Below are 23,568 nucleotides of genomic sequence, written 5' to 3'. Positions count from 1 at the left end.
CAAGGCCCAGCGAGTCAGCAGTAGCCAAAGATCACAGCAGAATTTATTGTGTTTTAAGAAAGACTACAAAAAAGTAGAAAACAGCTCGGCACACTAGACTACCACACGTGTGGACACTTTCACCGCCGGGAGGGGAGCCCCGAGCGCGGGGAAGGAGGAGTGGGCAGGCCACCCCAAAAGCTGTAGCACGCGGAGCACACAAAATAGTGATTTTTATACAATAGGTCAGATTTTTCTTGTTTTTTTCTTTTTTTGCCATAAACATCTATCTCACAGGTTGAAAACACTGAGAAAACGGGAACAGATAAGGCCATGATGGTTGGAAAGAAACCCAACAAGTTACCAACTCCGCTCAGGCGGCGCTCACAAATCGCACAATAGTCATGGGGGGCGGGGGCGCACGGCACGGAGGACAAGCGGGGTCTCTGGGAAGAGGAGGGGCGCGGGGGTTCCATTACACACCAGCAGCGGGGAGGGCCCGGGACGCGGGGGTCTTGAATCTGAGCGAGCGGGGCACCCAGCCTGGCCGGGCAGGCGCAGGCGCTTCCCGCTGCCCGCAGCAGGCCCCTCGGGCTCCGACGCCCGCCCACCTGCTGCTCTTTGGAAGCTGGAGGCGGTGCCCCTTGCTGCCCTCCCCCCAGCCAGGCCAGGCAGTGCCCCCTCTAGGGCTGCGGGGCAAGGGAGGGCCCAGCTCTGGAGAAGATGCGACGCCCACGGCTTTAATTGCACTTATACCGAGGAGGGAGGAACGGTGGGGTTGCTGGGGGAGGGGTCCTGGGGCTGCTGTCGACAGTGGGGTGTCACCAGATGATGCCCGCCGGCGCCCACCCGGGGCTCAGGGCTGGGCCCAGGGTAGGCTGTGCAAAGCCAGCGAGCTGAATAAGTTAACAGTTCCGCGGGGGAGGGGGCCTGCCTGCCTGCCCCCTGGGGTGGCGGGAGGGCGGGGCTGGGGGAGGGAGATGCTGCGGCCTTGGGGCCAAGGGACCGAGCTGGCTGCCCCAAGGGGCACCTGGGCACGGCGGCGGGTTCCTTAAGGCACGTCTTTTGTGTCAGAGTTTGCAGCTGCGGCTCCGCCCGGCCCTGGGAGTGTGCCCGCCCCACCTCGGAGGCCCCCTCCCCGCCCTAGCCGAGGCTGGAACGGTGACAGCGAAGCCACAGAAGCTGCGAGGGACCCTGGCGTGGAGGGGCGGCGGGGCGGGGTGGGCGGGCGGGGCGGGGGAGGCCGCGGGCTTAGCTGGAGGGCAGCGCCTGCACGAAGAGCCCGCGCGCGTCCGTGCGCGCCAGCTTGGCCGGCGGCTCCAGGGCCTCGGGGCCCAGCGCAGGCGACTCGCCGCCAGCCGCCAGCGAGATGTCTTGCGGCAGCTCGTCCTCGCTCTCCTCCTCCTCTTCCTCCTCCTCGTCTGGGGCACACGGACCAGGCCCGGCTCAGCGTGGGGCGCCGGGTCCCCAGAGGTCCGGCGCCGCCTCCACCCCAGGCCCCCTGCCCGCCGCCCCCCGCACTCGGGCCCTGAGTAGGGACACGCCGCGCCTACCTTTGTCCGGGTCCAGGGTGTTCAACGAGGTGGCCAGGTTGGCGAACTGCAAGTAGGGAAGGGAAGGAGTGAGGGTCCCGCCAAGGGGCGCCCGCCCGCGCCCCCAGCGCCCCGCCGCGCACCTCGCCCATGACGGCGATGGGGGTCTCGCCCTTGGCCTGCGCCACGCGGTGCTCGACCAGGTAGTACATGTACTCGTCGTAGAGTAGGCGGATGAGGTGGAAGGAGCCGAAGCTCGCGGCGCTGCGCAGGGTCAGGTCCCGGATCACCATGGAGCTGCGGCGGGGGGGAGGCGGCCGTCAGGCCCGTCCCGCCCTGCCCCTCGCCCCCGTCCCACCCGCAAGGACCCCAGGCTCGGGCAGGCCCTGCTAGCCTGCCCGCGCCCGCACTGGCTTCCCCAGGGCACCCATCAGCGAGAGCGTAAGGAACCCCACCCTCCCCAAGGAGGCGGAGCTTCCCCTGACCCCACCCCCGTCAGAGGCAGGGCTTTTCCTGGCCCCGCCCGGACCCCGCCCAGCCGGCGCGCACCTGTAGAAGGACCACTTGAGGAGGAAGAGCTTGGCGGCCTTGGGGAAGCCGGCGCTGCCCTGGTAGGGCTTGAGCACCTGGCTCACGACGCCGTCCAGCCAGGCCGCCCACTGCTCCAGCGAGTTCTGCTGCTGCAGCGTCACCTTGAAGTCCTGCTCCAGCCGCTGCACCACGCGGTCCTCGCAGCGGCACACCCACGAGGCCTGCTCCTGGGCACACGGACCAGGCCCGGCTCAGCGCGGGGTGCCGGGAGCCCGCGCTCCCCCGCCCCCCCAAAGGCCTGGCCCGCGCTTGCCTGCCCCCTCCCCCACCCGCCGGGCCCGCGCTCACCTGCACGTTGGCGAAGTCCACGCGGTTGAGGTCGCTCAGCATCTGGTTGATCTGCGCGGTGTTCTGCAGCACGGCGCGCGCCGCCTGCGCCAGGTGGTTGAGCGACGTGTAGCGCCTCAGCGTCTGTGCGAAGGCGCCGGCCGCAGCCACCTGCGGGTGGGGACGCCTGTGGCTTCCACGGAACGCCCCCACCGTGCCCTGCCCCCCACTGCACTCTCTCTGCGCCTCTCTCTCTACAAAGGCAGGGGTGTACTTCGTTGCTTTTGTTGGGAGATCAAGTGGGGTCCAAAAAATCCATGTTTTGTGTCTCCCCTGCATTATGATTTTTCATGAGAGGACACAATAGAAATCTCAGAGGGCCCTACCCAGATGGGGCCAGCACTGCTCCAGTAAACGTTTGTTTCATTTGTTTGATTGTGCCTTTGTCCCCTCCTGGAGGGCAGGGGTTTTGTCCAGCTTGGACACTGAACCATGCTGGGCATGCAGTAGGCGCTCAATACATGCATGCTGACTAAATGAATACATGAGTCTTGCCGGTTCTGAAGGGCTTCCCCCTGGATCCAGCTTCACAGGCCCCTGCCCAGCCCAGTGCCCAGCACACCCAGGGGTGATTCCTCAGTTCTGTTTAGCTGCCTTGTTAACATTTTAAGGACTAAAAAACACCTCTTTTTTTTCTTTTTTTGGCCCAAGAGCAAGCACATCCCATCTAATTCCTCACATTGAGGTAGTTAGTGAATGTGCAGCATTAATGAAGACGCCATTTTTCTCTTCCTTAGAGATGCTGCTTTGTTTTTCTTTTTAAGGTTTTACCTATTTCTGAACACCTAAAGCACTTTCTCCTGAGGCCGGCTGAGGAGCATTCCTTCAAGTCTGGTTTTTATCTTGTTAAGATACTGTGTTGCGCGTGAAAATACTACAAAGGGGTTGTGTTTCAGAAGTGGGGACCTGAGGGAGCCAGTCTGTAGACAACACCCAGAGCTGCCCCTGAGGGCACGCGGCCCGGGGACAGGCCTGCCTGCCTCTCCGGGGCAGAGGGGACAGCCCCGCCTCACCTTCACCCGCAGCATCTCCTCGGGGATGTTCACCATGGCGTGCGTGAGCCAGCTCTCCAGGCTTTTGGCAAAGTTCCGGATGGCTTGGGTCAAGGCACCTGTGGGCGGCAGTGGGGCTGAGCGCGCAGGGCCGGTGCGGGGGCGGGGGGTGGGCGGTCGGGCACTCACTGGGGATGGGCCGCAGCACGTCGGGGATGAGGATCTCCACCAGGCCCTGGTACAGCACGTTGTCACAGTGCTTGGTCCACTGGAGCACGGGCTCGAACTTGGAGAGCAGCACCAGGCTGGCCTTGGGCAGACGCTTCTCGGCCTCGTCGTGCCTGGGGGCACCGACCACCCGTTTCACATGGACACTCGTGGGGGGAAGGGCACAGCACCCCCACCCCGCCCTGGGCTCAGGCAGGTAGTCCCTGCCCTGCAGGCCCCAGTGCCCCTGTCAGACGAGGAGCCCACACCCCAGGCCCCGCGCACTGCGGGGACACCCGGCTCCCAGGCTCGCCACCCCACCCACGGGGCGCCAGAGCCACACATGCACTCCGGAGCGCGGATCCGAGGGGCACGTGCGCCCCGAGAGCTGACTCCCACGGTGCCCCCCCAACCGCCCCGGGACGCACACGGCCAGCGGCGGTGCCTCGCTGGGCTGGCTGAGGTGGAACCTCCAGAAGGTCTTCCACAGCGTCTCCACCAGCGTGAACTGCAGGTTCACCATGACGTCCACGATGGCCTGCCGGGCGGCCGGGCGTCAGGGCCGGGGCCTCGGGGCCGCCCTCGCCCTGCCCACCTGCCCGCCCGCCCAGCCGCCCTACCTCACAGTGCTCCCGGTACAGGACCTGGAAGGCCTTGACGTCCCCAAGCCCGACGCCCTCGGGCAGCACTTTGCCCTGGAGGTCGAGCTCTGAGAAGTCAGGGAGACTCCTCGAGGCATCTGGGGAGGAGAGGACACTATGAGGCCCTTCACCTCCGCGCCGGCCCCCTCGAGCCTCTCCCTGCCATCCCATTGAGCTGTCACCACTCTCCTACCAAGCTGGGGCTCCCGTGTGCAGCGGGGGTGACAAGGCTCGGGGAAGGCAGGTGAGCCACCCGCACACCCTCTGGGGCCCGCGAACCCCCGCGGCCCCCCATGGGCCAGGGAGCCCTCACCCAGGAACTGCTGGTACTGCTGGACCTGGGCGCTAATGTCCGACAGCCCGCTGGCCTGCTGCGGCCCCACGGCCACACCGTTGGTCATGCCCTCCATCTTCTGGATGGGCTTGAGCCTGGAGGAGAAGGGTGGGCGGGGCATTGGGGGGGGCCGGCGGCACGCCCCCCACCCACTGGTGCGGCAGCGGCAGCCTACCTCTGCTTCTGCGAGAAGGGCTGGCCGCGCATGGCCATGTGCTGCTGGTCCTCCATGAGCCGCAGCAGCGGCGAGCTGCCCTTGATGCGCAAGCCGTAGTAGTGGTATTTGGAGTTGCCCCTGCGGGGAGCAGAGGGGAGGGCTGGCTGGGGCACCTGCGCCCCCCCACGCCCACCTCCGCTCTGCCGGGGAGCTGAACCGGCCGGGGCGCTGCGCCGGGGCAGCACAAGGGCTGCGGGTATCTGGAGAGGCCCCAGCCCCACCCAAGCTCTGTGACCACAGCGCCCGCAGGGTCCACTGCTCCAGCCAGGTCCCTGATCCTGGCACGGGGCAGGAGCCCACCAAATACGTGCGGATCACTGTCCTAACCCCGGCCCAGGCACCGCTCTGAGTACTCGGCCCGTGGAAGTCCAGGTGCTCCTAACACCCTGGATGGACAGGTGAGGAAACCGGGGCACAGGGAGGCCAGCATTCACCCAAAGGGGAGGAAGGGAAGGGTGGGTTCGTGGAATGGCTCCTGTTCCCTCCCACGTGAATTCACCGCCTCACAGGCCCTGACTGAGCACCGACTGTGCAGCCCCCAACTCTCAAGGTGAATGCATTTCAGCATCAGAAGACAGACAGAAACGAGAGAAGAGAAAAGGCGTGTTGGATGGTGCTAAGTGCCGGAGAAGCAAGCAGGGGAAGGGCGGTGTGGGGAGCATCCGGGAGGCGGGGAAGGCTGCGGTTTCAGTTAAGGGGCCAGGGCACGTCGGAGCAAGGAGATGGGGAAAGGTGCAGGAAGCAGAAGGCAGAGCCAGTGCAAAGGCCCTGGGGTGGGAATGAGCAGTGTTAGAGGCGCCGTGAAGAGGCCGGTGGGGCTGGAGCAGAGTGAGTGAGGGTGCGATAACCTGGAGTCGGGGGCTGTCGGGGGTGGTGGCCCACCTGGTGCCAAGCCGGCGGGTGCGCAGGCCCATGAAGACGGAGCGGATGAGCTTGCCAAAGGAGGCGGCGTTCACGGGCTCCAGCTTCTGTTCCTGGCAGTGCAGCAGGTAGTGGCAGTAGAGGGTGCTCCGCGGCAGGCTCACGCCCTCCGCTGTCTCGTAGTTGTCCAGGAGCCACTGGACCTGGGGCCGAGGGCCGGCAAGGGTGCTGAGTCGCCTCCGCTTCCCCAGGGCTCGTGGCTAAGTGCTCTCTGGCCCTGTTTCTGATTACGATCCTGACAACCACGCCTTGTCTCACAATTGCCCGTGGGAACCAAATCCCACGGAACTCTCTAGAACTGCACTGTCCAATACAGTCGCCACCGGCCACGTACAGCTCTTTAAAGACACACTTAGGGCCGGCCCCGTGGCTCAGCGGTTAAGCGCGCGCGCTCCGCTGCTGGCGGCCCGGGTTCGGATCCCGGGCGCGCACCAACACACCGCTTCTCCGGCCATGCTGAGACCGCGTCCCACATATAGCAACTAGAAGGATGTGCAGCTATGACACACAACTATCTACTGGGACTTTGGGGGAAAAAAAAAAGGAGGAGAATTGGCAATAGATGTTAGCTCAGAGCCGGTCTTCCTCAGCAAAAAGAGGAGGATTAGCACGGATGTTAGCTCAGGGCCGATCCTCCTCACAAAAAAAAAAAAAAAAAAAGACACACAAATTATTTTGTGCTGAGTGGAAAAAACCAATGTCAAAGGTCACGTGGAGTATGAGTCCATTCTAGAACATTCTAGAAATGACAGCATTACAGGCATGGGGAAGACACTCGAGGTCACGGGGTTAGGATGCTGGGAGGGAGGAGGGCAGGCATGACTACAGAGGGTTAGCGGGAAGGAGGTCTTGGGGTGATGGAGCGGTTCTGCATCTCGACTGTGGGGGGCTTTCCCAAATCTGCAGACGTGAGACGCAGAGGAGCATGCCCATATGGCGCCCGGGCCAGCTTCCTGGTTGGACACTGTACCCCAGTTATGTGAAATGTAACCAGCGGGATGACCTGGGTGAAGGGCCCACAGGGATCTCTCTGTACTATTTTTGCAGCTTCCTGTGAATCTACAATTATATCAAAACAGTTAAAAAAAAAAAAAAAAAAGCAATTCAGCTCAGCTCTGTGGTGCCCCCAGCCACATTCCGAGCACTCAGCAGCCACAGTGGCCGAGGCCCCTGTATGGGGCCGCACGGAGAACACTTCCATCCCAGGAGAACAGCACTGTTCTGGGGCAACACGCCCGCACACTGCCGGGAGGACCCACTGGGGGCCATGAAGCCAGTCCGGTGGGTCACAACCAGTGTGAAAGAACACCCGACTAGAGGCCCCGCTGCATCGGTGCCAGCGGGGTCCCGCCTCCCGTGAATGCCACTCTCGGTTACGGGGTCCAGGGTGGGCTGCCACGCAAGAGGGCACCAGTGAGGAACGTGGGGAAGCCATCGCTCCAGACCCCAAGCTCCGAGAGGACAGGGGCCATGTAGGGCCACCAGGCCCTGACCTACCCGTGGTCACAGAAGGTGAGGGGCCAGTGGGGCTGGGGTCCAGGGCCGCCCGAGTGACCCCACACACCCCCCTCCAGGCAGCTCCTCCCACGGTGGGGCCTGCCTCTCCTGCCTTCGCTGTCTCTCCACCATCATCACTACAATCACAGTGGGTGACACTCAGTGGGCACCGCTCTAGAAGCTTCATGCATCTTAGCTGCGGCCCAGAGAGGCTGAGTAACTGGTCTGAGGCCGCACAGCAAGGACTACACCCCCGGCCATCTTCCTATGAGCTCTCGGGCACCAGGCTCCCCAGGCTCCTGCTGACGGTGACCGTGCCCACCGCCCACCCCCCTCCACCCAGAGCACCCCCCCGCCTCCTCTGGGGCCCAGGTCGGCACTCACGGTGGCTGGCGAGGCACGGGTGGTGTGGGAGTAGGACTGGCTGGCGCTGCCCAGCATGTAGCCGCCCTGGATCACGTAGGTGCCCGCTCCGCCGCCGCTGCTGCCGCCGCCACCGCCGCCCCCCGCCGCCGCCCCCGCCACCACTGCCGCCACCACCGCCGCTGTTGCTGGCCGCAGCCCCACTGCTGGTGGAGCTGGCGACGACCTGGCCACCAGACACGTACATGGGCACGGAGCCGCTGCTGGCCACTGCCTGCGAGGTGGCGGGTGTGCTGACCTGGGCGGCCGCGCCGGTGGCTTCGTAGTAGCTGGCGCCCGCCGTCTGCGTGTAGAGCGGCGTCTCGGGGTAGGGGTAGGTGCCGGGGCGGCTGCGAGGAAGCAGAGGCAGCAGTCAGGGGTGGGAGCAGGGCCGGGGGCATGGCCGGGCTCCAGCAGGGGCTCCCAGGAGGGGACGGCAGCAGCGGCCCCTGCGCCAGACCAGGCTCCCCCCGCCACCCGCTGCAGGCTCTCCTGGAGTCCTCAAAGCGGCCCTCTGACACGAGAGTCCCCACCCCAGCCATGAGGACACCAAGACGGAAGGGCTGGGTGACTTGCGATAGGCCACACACCTCAGTCGCTCAAACAAAAAACAATTATTGAGCGCCTACTATGTGCTAGGCCCTGTTCTAGGCACTGAGGACCCAACATGGATGAGACAGAAAAGGCCCCGCCCTGGAGAGGTTCTAGAGGGGAGAGAGACGAGAAGCCAAGTGCAAAGGTCAGTCGGGGGCACTGCAGAAGGTGGGGGTGCCCAGGAGGCAAAGTGGGGGGGGGCATGCTGGTGGAAATGGGCTCCACTCCTGAAGCTGGGGGCCGGTTGGGATGGAGGTCAGCGTGCAGCTGCGTTTCCCCTTGACACAGCGGCCTCTCCCACCCCAGAGAAGTCTCCTCCAGGTGCCCCAGGCCTGCGTCACGTGACGCAGGCTCAAGGCTGCAAATCGTAGCAAGAGAGCAAAAACGACTGGGGACCCTCCTTAGGGGGCTGTTACATCAACGGTGATGGAATCCTGCACAGGGGCAAGAAAGGAGGAAGGTCTCGCGGTCCCGCCAAAGACAAGCTCGAGAACATTCTATCGGGTGAACAAAAGAGGCGGGGAAGGGTGCGGATGGCGCCCCGGGAAGAATGGGGAGGCGGTGCTGTGTCGTATCTACATCTGTCATCCGTGGCGGTGGAGGCCTCAGGAGACGGGATTGGACAGTTTTGATTTCTGAGCCCCTTCAATGTATTACTGATTAAAAACATAATGTTAAACTTTTAAAATCCAGAAAGGGAGGCAGGTGGGTCTGGGAGGCCTGGCTCAGAGATGCTGTTGGGGCAGCCTCCTGAAGGATGCAGGGCAGGAAGGCTTTCCCATGTCTGGGGGCAGCAAGGAGGGGCCCGGGTGGGGAGGGAAGGGTGGCGGGACGCGTGGTCACCCCAGGGGGCTGCCCGCCGGTCAGACACCAGGTGCAGCTCCTGATCACTGCGCCCCAGTCCACGTCTACCACACAAGTGACACTGAGAGCACGTGACCTGAGTTGGTGCTGGCACGTGCCCCTCCCTTCTCCCTGCAAGGACCACAGCCCAGCGTCCCGCATGTAACACATGCTCCCCAAAAACACTGCTTCGGTAGCTATCTGCTGAATGACTGAGTAAATGAACGTGTGAGGTCTCTGGACGCGGCCTGCACAGGGCCGGGCCAGAGGCCCAGGGGCTGTGGCTTTGGTCAGGGCAGGGATGTAAGCTGCAAAAGGCTGGGAACGCGCTAACAATCCACCTTGTGGAGAGACAGAAGATACTGTGTCCCCAAGAACGTCACCCGGCAGAAGAACCTGATGGCAACCGTGGACTACGTGTGGATCACACACACTGTAATCATGGGGGGAAGAACTCAATCAGAAGTGAAGACGGACGCTCCCAGGGAGGCAGGAGTCAGCCCGGGGCCCCAAGGCCTGGGCTCGTGGCTCTGCTTCTAACATCCCTGGGGGCCTCAGGGGCTGGCCTCCTCTCGAATGCCCCGGGTGGTCCCTGCCAGCACTGGTCAACCACACAGCTAACAGACTGGCAGCACTGGGAAGAAACGGACGGCACTGTAAGGGGCTGGATGCCGTGGCCCATGACCTAGGTGCCGGGTCACGCCCCTCAGGGCGGGCCACAGCACGATGACGCAGGGACCGAGTCCTCCACGAGATCATCGCTCCCAGCATCACGCCAACAGGACAGGCGGTGGGACATGAGGAAAAAATCAGACAAATGCAGAGAAAACCAAACAAAACTTCTAAAATCTAAAACAGCGACCACCATAGTCCTGGAATTACTACTCTGGAGAACGGGAGGCGGCAGGTGGTGCGGAGGATCCGGCCCGGCATCCGCCCGATGAAGCGGGCTAAGGCTTCAGTGTGTGAGGGGAAGTCACCCACGAGCCATCGGGTGGGGACTGGCTACGTGTTCGAGCTAACTTTGCCCAGGGAGTATTGTGCGGCGGCTAAAGAGGGTGAGCGGGACCCACAGGAACAACGGACATTGGGGGAAAGAGCTCTGAGATCTGACAGGGGATGGAAATTAGGGACAGAACAGGCCACCTCCGTTCCTGAACAAAGAAGGAGGTAGTTTCTCATCTCAGAGGACCTCTGGGAGGAAACAATGAAAAGGGTCACAGCAGCCCCTCCGGGGCAAGTTGGGGGCCGGAGTGGAGATTTCTTTTTCATGATTTAACATGCTCTATTACTTAGAAACTTTTATCTTGTAAAAATTATTTTCTTTTTGCAAAAACCCCAGGCGATTTAACTCTGAAGCCCTAAGCTATGCTTGGGACTCCTGCCCCAACCTGCCAGGGTCCCCTCTGCTCGCCCTGCCTGCTGGCTGCTGGCGGCCCCAGCGGAGCGCCCACCACCCATCTGTCACTGGAGGCCTTGAAGGCGGGTGGTCCGCTGGGCGGTCCTGAGCAGATGGGCGCCCCTTGCCCCTCCCCACCCACGTCAGTCCCTCGGACACTGCCCACTCACATGGCGCTGGCCGCGTAGCTGGCGTCGCCGCCCTCCACATACTGCACTTGGCTGGAGTACACGTGGGGGACGGGCACCTGGGGGAGCTGCTGCACCTGGCGCAGGACAAAGAACACGCAGAGGGTCAGGGGTGGGCCGGCTCCTCCGCCTCCGCCTCTAAGGGCTGGCGGCCGCCCCAGCTCGCCCAGACACCCGGCTCCCCGGCTGCAAGGCTGCACTTCTGCACACACCCTGGACGGGGCAGGCGGTCAGAGACCCAGGGGCTGCGGCCTCGGCCAGGGCTGGGAATCAGGCAGAGCTGTCAGGAGGAGAAACCGGGACTCTCTGCTTGGGCTGGGGACAGCAAGGGTGGAGACCGAGGGGAGGCGGGCCCAGGAGACCCCAGACAGGGTCCTACTGTGGGCGCAACAGTTGGACCCCAGGGGCAGAGCCAAACTCTGGGACGAGGCTGTCACTAAAGCCAGAGCTGGGAAACAGACAGGGCCTCAGGGGTGGAGCCTCCATCAGGGACGACCGGGGCTACGGGGGCGAGGCCTGGAAAGGTGCACGGGATGTTAGGGGCGGAGCCAGGCGCCAGGGGTGGGGCCCCGGTTGGTGGGACAGAACCTGGAATTACAGACAGGGTCTTAGGGGCGGGGCCCGAGTTCCCCACCCGATCCCCCATCCCCCATCCCAGTCTGTAGGGGGCGAAGCCTGGGACCTGGAACCCAATTTGGGGGGTCAGAGGCGGGTCCCCAGACTGGCACGGCGGAGGTGGGGTCTACAGGGCCTGCGGGGCCTGACGGGCAGCCCAGGGCCGGGCGCGGGCCGGGGCCGGCGGATCCCGCCCCCGCCCGCCCGTCGCCCCCCGTCCGTGTGTCCGCCACCTACTTTGAGGGCCGTGGCGGCCGTGCTGAACACTAGCACCTGGGGGACTCTCTGGATCCTGACCCTCTGGTCGGGGCTGGCTCGGGCCGGGAGCCCGGCCAGTGGCTCGAGGACCACTTTCTGCTGCGGCAGGAGCAGGTGCGGGGGCAGCACGCCCACCAGCTCCAGCCACTGCTCGGCGCCCGGCTCGTAATGGGGCGGCGGCGGCTCGGGGCTGCCTAGCTGCGGGGCCTGGCCGCGGCACGCGGGCGGGAGCGGCTCCAGGGCCAGCGCGCTCGGCCCGGGCCCGGGCGTGGGCGGCCGGGGCGGCGGCTCTGGCGGCGGCGTGGGCCGGGGCTCTCGCTGCTCTGCCTTCCTAGCGGGAAACTGACTGCCTGAGCTCTGGAGGACAAACAGAGACACTGGGGGGTCACCGGGGGCGCGCCGCCCGCCGGGCTGCTGAGCTCACGCAGCGACCCGACCGCAAGATCCCCGCCCCGTGCGTGTCTCAGGGAGCGGGGCCTCTGGACCTCTCTCTTAGCCAACCTGGGCCCTGAGCTGCCCGGTGCGGGGTGGGGACGGCTCCAGGACCAGGTCTGCAGCCCTCGCCAGAGGTGGAGCCGGGGCGGAGCCCTTGAGGACCCCCGGGGTGGCTCCATCCCTCCCTGCGGCCTGAGGGGCCTGCACCCCTCCCCGGCCCAGCCAGCCCCAGCCCCAGTTTGCCCAGAGATCGGTGGGGGAGGCACACACCTCCTGAGTCACGTGGACCGGCTGGAGCCCCTGCACGGCCAGCTGCTGCACAGGGCCGGCCTTGGGCACCTGCGGAGTGGCCTGGACCACGGACCTCTGCGAGGGAAAGGCAGGTCAGGCTATGGTAACCACGGGATGCTGGCGGCCCGCCTGTCACTCAGCACCCCCCCACACACACATGAACTCATGTGAGCCTCACAGCAGCCCAGTAGAAAAGAAGCTGCCCATCTGCAGCTTTCTGCTGCTGGACCCGCACCAAGTGCCTTCCAGGTTCATTGCCACCTTGACTCCAGGCGCCAGGTTACAGGTGTGGAACCAGGCTCAGCATGGCGAAGCTGAGGGGAAGTGGCAGAGTTGGGAGCTGAACTTGGCCAGACTGAGGGAGTCTCTGCTCTCCACACACTCCCTACATGGGGTCCGGCACCCCCACATCCACGCTGCCAGCCGTCCTCTCTTCCATGCCATGGCGGGGATGCTGGCATTACCCTCAGGGCACAGCGTGTGGGGCAGAGGCGGGGAGGGGGGGTTTGCTGAGTGTTGGGGACAGGACTCGAACCCAGGTCTGGAGGTTCAGAGGGGCTGTGGTGCCAGACAGGAGAATAGCTGCGAATCCTTCGGGGTGGGGTTCTGCTTTCCTCTGGGGAAGGGTCTGTGGCTTTCATCTGGTTTCCCAAGGGGCTGGGAACCCCCAGCTTGAGTGCTAACAACCAGAGGACAGACACCCTCGCCTCTTAACCTGCTCCGGCCGCCATGGGTGGCAGCTCCGAGGGAGGCCTCCCCCAGAAGGCTGGGCAGGGATTTGGAGGCTGGGGCCTCTCCCTGAGCCCCTGGGGGTGAGCCAGGGCTTGGCCTTGGCACTTCCTCCAGGCAGATGGGCCCAAAGAGGCCAAGGTTGTTTCTGGAAGCTACTTCTAGCGCCTGCTCAGTGACAGGCGGGCATTTCATCCTTACAGCAGCCCCAGCCCCCTGCCCCCGGCCTGCAAGGCAGAAGCCGTCATTTAGACGAGGATGCGGAGTCTGGAGAGAAGCAGGGGCCAGGCCCTGTCTGCTGGCTCTCACAGGCCTTCCCCACCGCAGCTCCCTCCAACAGCTGCAGGAGGCTGCAGAGGCCACCTGGCCAGGACCCCCGCCCCAGCCCCTGCCCGCCTCGGCCTGGCACCTCTTGGGTGACGGGGACGCTCTGCTGGACGCCGTGGACCTGCAGCTGCTGTGGCACCGTGCCTGCGGGGGCCCCGGCCGTCTTGCTGGAGGAGCTGTTGGCCTGCCCCGGTGACCGCTACAAGAGAAGGAGACGCAGCGTTGTCTGGAGCACCCAGGCCCTGACCAGCCCTCTCAACGGGGCTGTCCCGAGAGCTGTCTGGGGGGGGCAGCAGCCAGCGGGGGCATCCGAAGCTGGTAAGCGGCTGTGTCTGTGCACCCACGTGCCTAGTCCCTGCCACAGCCCCAGTCACGCCCCTGCAAGGCTCGGGGTTCAGCCCAGAGGTGCTGGTGGGGGACCTATCCTCCCCAGGAAGGATGGCCGGGACTCCAGCCTCAGCCAGGGCCACCTGCTGCCTCCATAATCAGACGGGCCGCAACCCTGAGGTAGAAAGGGCAGGTGAGGGGATCCCCAGTTTTCAGGTGAGCTGCTGAGGCACAGGTGGGAAGGGATGTGTGCAGGGCCACAGCGGTGAGCGGTGGCGCCGGGCGCTGACCCCAGGCGGGCTGGCTGCAGAGCCGCTGTCAGCTCTGGGCAGGGCCGCGCCACAGTGAGCTGACAGCTGGCCGGTATCATTAGCTGTTCCACACACGGAAGACTCTGGGCCCAGAAGGCTCCGGGGCCTGCCCAGGGTCCCCAGGACCAAAGGCTGAGCCGGGGGTCTGACCTCGAGCTCCTGACGCCGACCCTCGCTCCCAGCCACCCACAGCTTGCCTGCCTCCAACACCCTCGCTGGTGTTTGGGGGTCCGCAGAACCCACCCTGTGGTTGGGGCAGGAGCCTCTACCTGCCCCGCAGAAGGAAGAGGGGCTGCTTTGCTTCCTGGGATGCAGCTCCCCGAGCTGGGGCTGTGAGGCCCACCCTGACCTGGGGGGACGTGGCGGGAAGCTGCCTCCTCCTGGAGCCGGACTCAGCTCAGAGCCAGCAGGGCCCGGGATTGGGCAGCCGAGCCACCCCCGGGGTCAAGGAGGACTCTGGAGGAGTGGTGGGCTCGGGGGGCAGGAGCCCCACAAATACTTGGGGAGAGGCGTGGGGAGGGCGGCCAACGAGGCCACCACCTACCTCAGGGGGCGAGTGCACCTGCTGGGTGCCGTGCAGCGTCAGGGAGACCTGGCCGCCCTTGCCGCCCGGGGCCGCGCCCTGCACCACCAGGTGCTGCGTGGGGAGAGCCTGGAGCGGGGGAGAAGGACGGCGGTTCACTGGCGATGGCCGGGCGGTGTAACGAGCCCCCGTGCCGGGCCGGTGACGGCCTAGTGCTGCGCGCCTGGGGGCTCACGGAATCACCCCGACACCCCCTTCACAGACGGGGACAGCGAGGCTCAGGATGCCGAAAGCGCTCGCCCGAGGCCCTGAAGCCCAAAAGCAGGCAGGGTTTGTGTGCAGGGAGCCTGTCTCCATGGGCCACGAAGAACACGCTCGCCCCGAGACCTCACGGGACTTTGCTCCGGCCTGTGCTGAGCCCCGGCTCCCCACCTGCAGCCTTGGCGGACAGACCACGTGCCGCTGGCTACGGGCTCCTGGCTCCTAACCGGCTTTGGGACACTGGGGCTGGACCCGCCAGCCGCCCTCCTCACTGCCAGTCCTCAGTTCTCCCCGTTAGATGACTCACGTGGCTCCTCCTTCCCCAAGGGGCCCTCACTGGGTGGAGGCGGCTGCTCAGAGTCAGAAGGGGGGGCCCTGGATGGGGTCTCCGTCCCTGATGCCGGTGAGGGCAGATCCGAGCATGCATCCCGGGGGAGGCTGCTGGGGCAGGGCTGGGTGCCGGAGCCTTACCTGTGGGGGCACCGGGATGTTGGCGAGCTGGAGGGGTGACCCGTGGCCCGGCTTGCCCTGCACGCTCGTCTGGACCAGCAGTCGCTGCGGGGGCAAGAAGTAAGGACCTGAGTCACGCCAGCTTCCCCAGGGAGGCCTGGGCGGGTGGAGGGGCCGCAGCAGTGAGCATCTTGATAAGAACAGGTGAGCAGATGGTTCTGGCTGTGGGAGGGGAGGTGAGGTACCCATGGCCACAGCCCCCACCGCCCCCCTCGCATGCCTGCTCCATCTGCCCCGGGGGAGGGTGTGTCCTACCTGCTGGGTGCCCTGCACCTGCTGAACCACCTGAGTGGGGACTCCGGTCTGGCTGGCTGTGGAGCCCGGGCTGGCCTCTGACACAGTCTCACTGGCCCGCATGGTGCCTTCTGTGAGGAGGGGTCACTGGGTCAGCTCTGCCTGCTGCCCCCGCCCCCACTCTGAGCCCCAGCCCATTGGGATGGGGTCACACAGCCCAAGGTCAACCCAACGAGGCCAGGCCTCTCCAAGAGTCCTGCCCGCCTCCCGGCCAGCCCCGACACTGCCCACTGGGTGGGTGGGGGGGCGGGACCTATAATCCTTACCATCCAGAAGCAGCCCCATCCCATCCCCACCTTCCTCACCCCACAGTCAGACCAGAAGGGGTGACTGAGAAGCCATGAGGCAGCGGAGGCCCAGAGGGACCAGCCCCTTCTCCCAACACACGGACCTTGTGGACAGGCAGTGACTGACCCCCAGCCAGGGTCCCAGCAGCCCTGGAAGGACCAAGCACTGGGGCCACCTGCCCCGCGACAACCCCTGGCTCCGTAGGAAGGGACGCTGGTCAGGGGAATGGCCCCAGGAGGCCCTGCTGGCCTGTGGCCCGGCGCCCCTCCCTCTCCACCGTGCAGCCTCCCTGTCCTCGTGGACTGGGGGCGGCAGGGGCCTTGTGGCTGGGTAGGCGGGTACTCACGCTGACAGGCAGCCAAGAAGAAGCAATCATAGAGCATGGTGCCCCCCTCGCCCCTGCCCGCCCCTGCCCCCCATCTGTCCAGGGAGCCGTCTGCACTCCGCTCCTTGCCCACCGCAGTGGGAACAGCAGGGTGTGCAGGCGGCTTTATACTTGCAACCTTGGGCAGCTAATCCCCCCAGTGGAGGCAGAGCTCCCGGCTGCCCTCTTGGAATACACACCCCCTCCCAGTGGGCGCGGCCCGGGGCCTTCCCGGGGCTGGGGCCACACTGCAGGGTCAGGAAGGAGGCTGGTGCCCGGAGATGCTATCGGGCGGGTGCAGGTCAAGTTGCATGCACATCTCGCTGAGTGATTCACAGGGGAGCTGGCGGGGAGGAGGGGCACGGAGGGCGAGTGTCCCCGCGAGGTGCTGGCTGGGAAACCCTCACCCCAGCCGGGATACCACCCGTCCTGCCCACCCCGTGTGGCCTGGCTCGCTCCCCGCAGATCCAGAGGCCTGGTGGGGCATGCTGCCAGAGGAGCCGAGGGCCCGGGCCAGACTGGAGGGCAGCGGGCAAGAGTAACAGGGGTCACGTCAGTGCTTCTCGTGCCCCAGGTGCTGCACTAGGGCCTTCCTGGGCAGCTGGAGAGGGAAATGACTTTCCTCACCCCCTTCTCAGACAAGGCAACCAAGACTGGGAGAGGGGAAGTGGCTTGCCCAAGGTCACCCAGCTGGGAACTGGCCAGGACACGGCCCATGACTGTGCCCACATGAACCTCACACTGTGCATGGAACCCTGAGTCAAGGGTCATGCTGGGCTGAGGCCCCAAGGGCAGTGGCATGCAGACTCAGGCATGGGGGTCCAGGAGGACAGTGAGCGGGGGCCCTATGGGGACACCACAAGGTCCAGAGCATCCCAGGGTGGGGCTCAGCCTGGGAGGGGGGAGCTGGGCCTCAGCTGTGTGGGGATAGGCCAGGGCAGAAAGGCTGTCCCAGGTAGAAGCGAGGGCCTCAGAGCCCAGGGTAGGGCAGAGCACACGAATGTGTATGTGTTGGGGGGGGGCGGTGTTGGGGGAGACTCTCGTTGGCCACATGTGGGGCAGGCACTGGGACAACCCCAGGCCTGCTCGGCCAGCTGCCTCTGCAGTCAAGTCCAGGAGGCACCGATCCCTATGCTTTGCAGGAATCTTCCCTCGCATCCACTTGGGATTCCCTGAGCCATGAGGGAGGAGGCTCTCGCTGAGTGGGCCCCAGAGAAACCTGAGAAAGCCCTGAGTTACGTGTGGGGCCCCACACCTGCGTATACTAGGGCGCAGGGAGCCAGGCCTAGCCCAGGAATGGTGCCTTACAGCGGAGGCCTGCGGCAGCTCTGCTGGCTCAGGGTGGGCAGTGAGACTCGTAGGCCTGGGGGCCCCGAGGAGAATGCCCAGGCTGATCCTGGAGTGGACCGTCAGCAGCTGGAGGCCTGGGGCCCGCTGGGATCAGGCATCTGCCTGGGATGGGGAAGCCCCTGGAAGCAGCCTTGCCCATCTCCGGCCTCCGGGGTGGCCCTACGGCTGGGACTCCATGCTTGCCAGGCCGGAGGGCCACACCGTGAGGAGGTGAGGTGCCAGAGCCTACTCTTCAGATGAGGGGCTTCCTGTGTGTGTGCCCCTGTCTGCCTGTGGCCACGGCGGGCCCCTGCCACCTGCCCTAGCCGTGTGTGGGGGGACCCTGAGTCTGTGAGTGCCTGCGTCTGCCACTCCACCCTGGGCACGGGCATGCGACCTGGGAGGGCCCCGCTGTCTCGAGTCTCTAGTCAGGAAGTGGCAGCTGATTTCCTGTCCCTCCATCTGATGAGCGGCTCTTCCTCCCCAGGCCCCGCACTTCCCCATAGAGACCCACTCTTGCCTCAGATGCCATAAGCATGTGGGGGAAGCCTGAGGCCCGGCTCCGAGCCGGGGCCCTGTCCCCAGGGACAACGGATGGCCAGCTGGCCCTCTCCCTCCTGATCATTTGCTCCCGGGACGGTTTCAGTCAGGGGCTCTCTGGGGGGCGGGGGGGCTCTGGGCCCCTGCTGCCCCCAGGGTCCTTGGGTCCCTTGTCCACCCCAACCTCGGTTTCCCTGTCTTGCTGGAGATGCTACAAGCCCCTCCACGTCCCTCTCCCGGACGCGAGCATCCTTAGGCTCCTAAGGACTCCAAGTGAGAGAAGCAGGGAAGAGAGGCTGGACACGGCCCTTGTCAACCCAGATGGCTGCCAGGGCCAGTGCCCTCCTGCCACCTCGAGTTTCGGGCGACTCTGGTGGCCTCTGAGGATGGGGATTTATAGATCCAGAGGATTGTTCTGCAGCAGGGAAACTTGAGCTTCCTTCCCATCACCTCCAAAGTCACCTTAGGCCAGAGCCCGCGAGGAGCAGCCTAGATGAGCACCTTCTGGTGTGCTCCCGGCTGGCTGCCCGCCTGTGCTCCAGGTCTGGGTCCAGGGCCCCTCCCTCCTCCTCCTGTGACTCCCTGGGTCCCGGTCAGCTCAGATTGCTCCTGGCTCTGGCAGAGCCCCAGGTGCCTTGCTGCAGCCTCACTGGTGTCAATTACCCACCACCCCACTGGCTCACGTGGCCCAAAGGCCAGCCTTAGATGAAAGGGACACTAACCTGGGAGGGGTCAGGGAGGAACCCCAGGAAATCACTGCAAGGGGGTGGGGGAGGGTCGATGGAGCAGCAGAGGCAGTCAGGCGCACACCAACCTCCTCTTCCTCAGAACAAATCGAGGAAGCGTGGCCTAGTAACCCGTCGGGGACAGGCCCGCCCCACCAGAACCCGAGCAGTAGGGAAATGAAGCCCCCAGGACCACCGCGGAAGACAGTGAAGCCTCCACCCGGCCGAAGAAGGGAGGCCCAGGGTCACGGCAACAACCCATCCACCCAACCCGTCCACGTGGCGAGCCCACAGCACCGGGGGGGCCAAGAGAGGAGGGACAGAGGCCTTGACCTCTGAGCACCAGGGCCTCCCTGGGGGAGCACTGGGAGGAGCTGGAGAAGCCAAGGGGAACAGAGGAGGCGGGCTGCGACCTGGGATGTTCTGTGTGACCATTCTAGACCCTTGCTCTGGGGACCCTGGACCCCCAAAGCAGCAAAAGCCAGCACCCAGGAGACCCAGGGCCATCAGATGCCCTGGAGGCTGAGCACAGCCCTCCAGTGGTGACAGGTGAGGCCTCCGGCCTGCCTTCGGCCTCCCAGGGGCTGACGGGACGCGAGGGCTGCGCTGGGTCAGGCCAGCACTCAAGTGGGCGTTCACCGGTCTTTCCAAAGACTCGGGACAGGGCCCTGCCCTCACGGATAATGGGGATGGACAGCAGCAGCAGCATTCAGGGGGTGACGAGTGTCGAGAAGAAACATGAAGCAGAGTAAGGAGGCTGGGGTGAGCAGTGGGGGTGAGGAGGTGTGGGCGTCAGGGAGGAGGCGTCAGAGCGGGGACCCGGAGAACACGAGGGATGAGGTCTGGGAGTAGAGTGCTCCAGGCGCAGGGCCTGACGAGGGAAAGGCCCGGGGTTCAGACTGAGCCTAGCAGGTGTGCGAGCTGCAGGAGGGCCAGTGGGGCTGGGGCAGGTGTCTGAGGGGGGCGTGGGGCCCGGGGAGGCTGGGCGGCCAGCAGGCCTTGCAGGCCAGAGTCGGGGGTGGGCGCTTGTCAGCAGGGGCCTCCACGGGGAGGGTGGAGCTTTTACAGCCCTTTCCTGTGGGAGGGGCCGAGGTTTCTCAGAGAGTGGCCCCGGGCCACCTGCATGGGAACCATCTGGGTTGAGCTGGGACAGATGTCGCCCTCTGGCTGCTGTGGGGGGTGGACTGTGCAGGGCAAGCGTGGAGGCTGGACCGGGGTAGAGCTGTGGAGATGGGAGAGCAGGTGGGTTCTGGCTGGATTTGGGAGGTGGAGCCCAGAGGCCTCGCTGGCTGGAGGACGGGTGAGACAGGGTTCCGGAGGACGGGGCCTGGGGGTGATATTTACTAGGAAGAGGAAGTCTCAAAGAAGGGCAGACCTGAAGAGGGGAAAAATCCCGAGTTCTGTCTGGCCACGCTGGCTTGAGAGGCCTGGTCCACTGCAGGGACGAGTCAGAGGTGGCGGGGCACGGAGCCGGGGCCCAGGGTACAGACCTCACTGGGGGCCTTTTCAGCAGAGGTGGCATCAGGAGCCGAGACAATGGACAAGGCCACTGTGAAGAGAGAATCACCGGGGCAGAGAGGAGGCCCCAGGCCTGATGAGGTGGCACTGACGAGGGCAGGGAGGTGAGGAGGAAGCAGCAGGGGACCCTAAGGGTGGCAGGGAGGTGGTGGAGCCCAGGGCAGGAGGCCCTCTCTGGGAGGAGGGGGAGCAGCATGCCAGGCGCTGCCCAGAGACCAAGGAACAGGAGGACCGAGAGTGCCATGGACAGGATGGGGGCCGTGGGGGACCCCGACTGGGATGCTGTGGAGGAAAGGTGCGGGCAGTGAGGAGAGAGCGCGGGCGAGGAAGCAGAGCCAGAGGGAGGAGAAGACCTTTGAGGAATTCTAACTTGAAGGGAAGAGAAGACATGGGCAGCAGCTGAAGGGGTGCAGGGCCAGGGGGGCCTGGTTAAAGTGGGGGCTGTTTCATTTTTGCAAGCTGGTGGGAAGATCTGCAAGGGAGGGACCGAGCGACAAGGCCGGGATGGCAGGAACAAGGCCTGGAGGGGGCGGCCCAGGACCGGTGGGGGCTACTGCACCCTTCGAGTGGTGAGAAGGCAGAGCTGTGGGTACAGACGGACCCCGGGAGCTGGGAGGCTGGCTGGGGGAGGGGGTCCCTCTCCTCATGTGATGGCACCCTGTCCCCAGGGCCCCAGCTGCATCTGCCCTGGTCCTACGGGGCCATTTCGATGCTCTGTCGCCCTATGGTCCTAAACCGTCTCGACCTGGCCCTCCCACCGCCTCCCACCATGCCCCATGATCCTGGGGCCGGCCTCAATGAGGGGTTTCGCCGCATCCTCCCCTACACAGAGCACATCAGAAACCGCCAATGACACCCAGTCCTGGCCTGAGGCCCACCTTCTCCCCAGGGGAGTGACCGCCTGTCCTGACCCCAGCTCCCTGTGCTCAGCCGGGCCCCTGGCCTGGGAGGAACCGGGGCGTGGGGAAGGTGCTCTAGGCAGGAACCACGGATGCCAGGACCCGAGCTTCCTGGTCATTTTCTCCATGGCCGCAAGGGGCAACCACAGTGATAAACGGGCCACACGCTCAGGAACTTGCCCAGTGACAGCCCTGCTCAGCCCCTGAGTCCTGCCAGGAACAAAAGGGATGCACCTCCGGGGAGGGGCGCGGATGCCTCCGGGCCTCCAGCCGGCCTCCGTGAGCCCCTCACACGCATCCCTGAGCCTGCAAAGCGCTTCCGATCCCTTTATGGATGAGGAAACTGAGGCAGAGTGGTGGGGCTAGGCCCGGAGAGCAGCGACCGAGCACTCACCGCCACCTCCAGTACCGTCTGCAAACTGTCACTCCCCTGCCCATCCGTTTCTTCAAGTGACACTTGTGTGGGGACACAGACACAGCTCTCAGAGCTGCCCCAGTGGGAAGGAGTCTGGGGGCACAGAGACCTCTCTGCATGGCCTGACTGCTCCTCCCCCAGAGATGCGCCCTGAGTCCTGCCCGGGAACCTGGCGACAGGTACAGAGAGGGCATCACCGTTCCCACAGCCAGGATGCTGGGCTCCCAAAACTCCTCTTGGAGTTGCTCACAGAGCGCCCTGGCTACAAGCGCACGTCCACTTACCGGAGACGGTGACCACGATGAACTGCTGGGACACCGGGGATGGGGTGGGCGCGCCGGCCGGCTGCGAGGGCGCGGGGGCGGCCGAGAGCTCTGTCACATACTGCTTCTGGCTGCCTGGTGGCTGTGCCTGGGGCTGGGGGCTCTGCAGCTCGCTGACATACTGGGCCTGGGGGGTGGCGGTGGCGGCGGGCGGCTGGGGGGGCTGGGGCGCCGCGCCTGGCGGTGGCGGCTGGGGCTGGGCCTGTGGCGGCTGTGATGGTTGCGGGGCTGCCTGCAGCTCAGTAACGTACGCCTGTGTTGCCATGCCAACAGTGGGGAAAATGATAATAAATAAGGCTTTTTTTTTTTTCTTCCTTGGGAAGAAGAAGGGGAGGGGAGAAGAGAAAAAAAAAAGAAGGAAAAACAAGAATTAATCTACAGGCAGAGGAAACCAGGGACAGCTCCCGGCCCCTCGGGACATGTTTGGGCTCTTCTCTAACTTGATTAAACGCCGAGGCTGGTGGCCAGATACACCACCCACCACTGCAGGGAACGGGGTACGGACGGGGCTGGTCTGCACCTCTTCCACCCACCGCACCTGAGACTCCTGCCTTCTTCCTTCCCAGCCCGGGTGTCCGGGGGACCCTGTGCGGGGGAGCTCTGGCCCTCGCCTGCAGACAGATGGCACAGTTCTCCTGCAGGCTCCCGCAGGCTGGGTGCTGTGCTGAGTGCCTTCGTTACATTATTTCATTTTAAACTTTGCAGCAATCACATCTGGGTTTGGGTTCAGTCTGCCAGATGAGGAGCTGAGGCTCAGAGAGGTTAAGGAGCTCGCCCCAGGCCACACAGCAGGGAAGTGGCAGGGCTGAGCCTGAACCCTGGGTGTTCTGAGCGCTTGACTAGTCGGCTGACTGCCGGCAAGGAAAGCCATGGGGGATGCTGTCTCCCAGGCAGCCTGCGCCAGTTCCCCACACGCCCGCCATCTGGGCCTGGATTCTTGGCTGAGCATCTTTCCCAGCGGGGCGCCAGACACGGGGAAGGTGTTTCAGTCCCCAAAGCCCCCTGAGCAGTTTGTGGCCACAGGGGCCTTTGGGCCCTTGCCTGAGGCAATGAGCTCATCACAGGGAGAGCACCCTTCTGGGGCCTGGGGCAGCCAGCTGGGAGCAGGCCCTGACCACAGGCAGGCCCAGCAGCCGCTGCTGACCCCAGAAGGGGGCCCACCTGACCAGGCAGAGGCAGATGTTCTGGCTGCTCGAGTCTTGGTCCCTCTCCCAGGTGCTGGGCCAGGCGGGGCGGCCCTCTTGCTAAGCCCCGCCCCTTCTCACTAAGCCCCGCCCGCAGGGGTGGGCAGAGTTTCTTGCCCCCCTCCCCCGCGCCCCCCCCCCCCCCGTGCTCCCCACCTCCCCGCGCACTAGTGCGCCCGGTCCCCAGCTCCCGAGCAGGTGAGGGCAGTGGAACAAATGCTGAGTGGTGAAGCGGAGAAGCTCCAGCCGCCACAACTTCACAGCCCCTGCCTGGCCCTGGAGGTGTCTGAGTTGGAGAGCCCTGCCCGCAGTCGCGTGTGACTAAGAGTGGGATTTTCAAGAGCAAGGAGGAGGAAAAAACAACTTCCGCTCATTGCCCAGGGGCCCCCGGAGCGCTTCGCTGTGATTACCTCCCACAGCAGCCCCGTCGGGGAGGAG

The 23,568-nt window shown here is 65.1% G+C and overlaps 1 protein-coding gene across 1 annotated transcript; it reads right to left on the bottom strand.

Annotated features, from left to right (window-relative positions):
* Positions 1-21: 21 nt before the first annotated feature.
* On the bottom strand, positions 22-23,021 carry RFX1 (regulatory factor X1). The gene is given in 21 exon segments (XM_058525532.1): positions 22-1,400; positions 1,533-1,578; positions 1,655-1,808; positions 2,061-2,269; positions 2,391-2,540; positions 3,443-3,540; positions 3,611-3,762; positions 4,057-4,166; positions 4,249-4,367; positions 4,583-4,698; positions 4,779-4,898; positions 5,703-5,884; positions 7,623-7,746; positions 7,748-7,990; positions 10,647-10,741; positions 12,243-12,338; positions 13,402-13,518; positions 14,502-14,609; positions 15,213-15,296; positions 15,507-15,616; positions 21,908-23,021. Coding segments are annotated over 21 exon segments (2,907 nt in total). The 5' UTR covers positions 22,212-23,021; the 3' UTR covers positions 22-1,230.
* Positions 23,022-23,568: the final 547 nt, after the last annotated feature.

Source organism: Diceros bicornis, chromosome 30 (assembly GCF_020826845.1).
Source record: "Diceros bicornis minor isolate mBicDic1 chromosome 30, mDicBic1.mat.cur, whole genome shotgun sequence".
Classification (NCBI taxonomy): domain Eukaryota; kingdom Metazoa; phylum Chordata; class Mammalia; order Perissodactyla; family Rhinocerotidae; genus Diceros; species Diceros bicornis.
The sequence above is the reverse complement of the archived record's forward strand: the minus strand, read 5'-3'. Positions and strand labels throughout refer to the sequence as shown.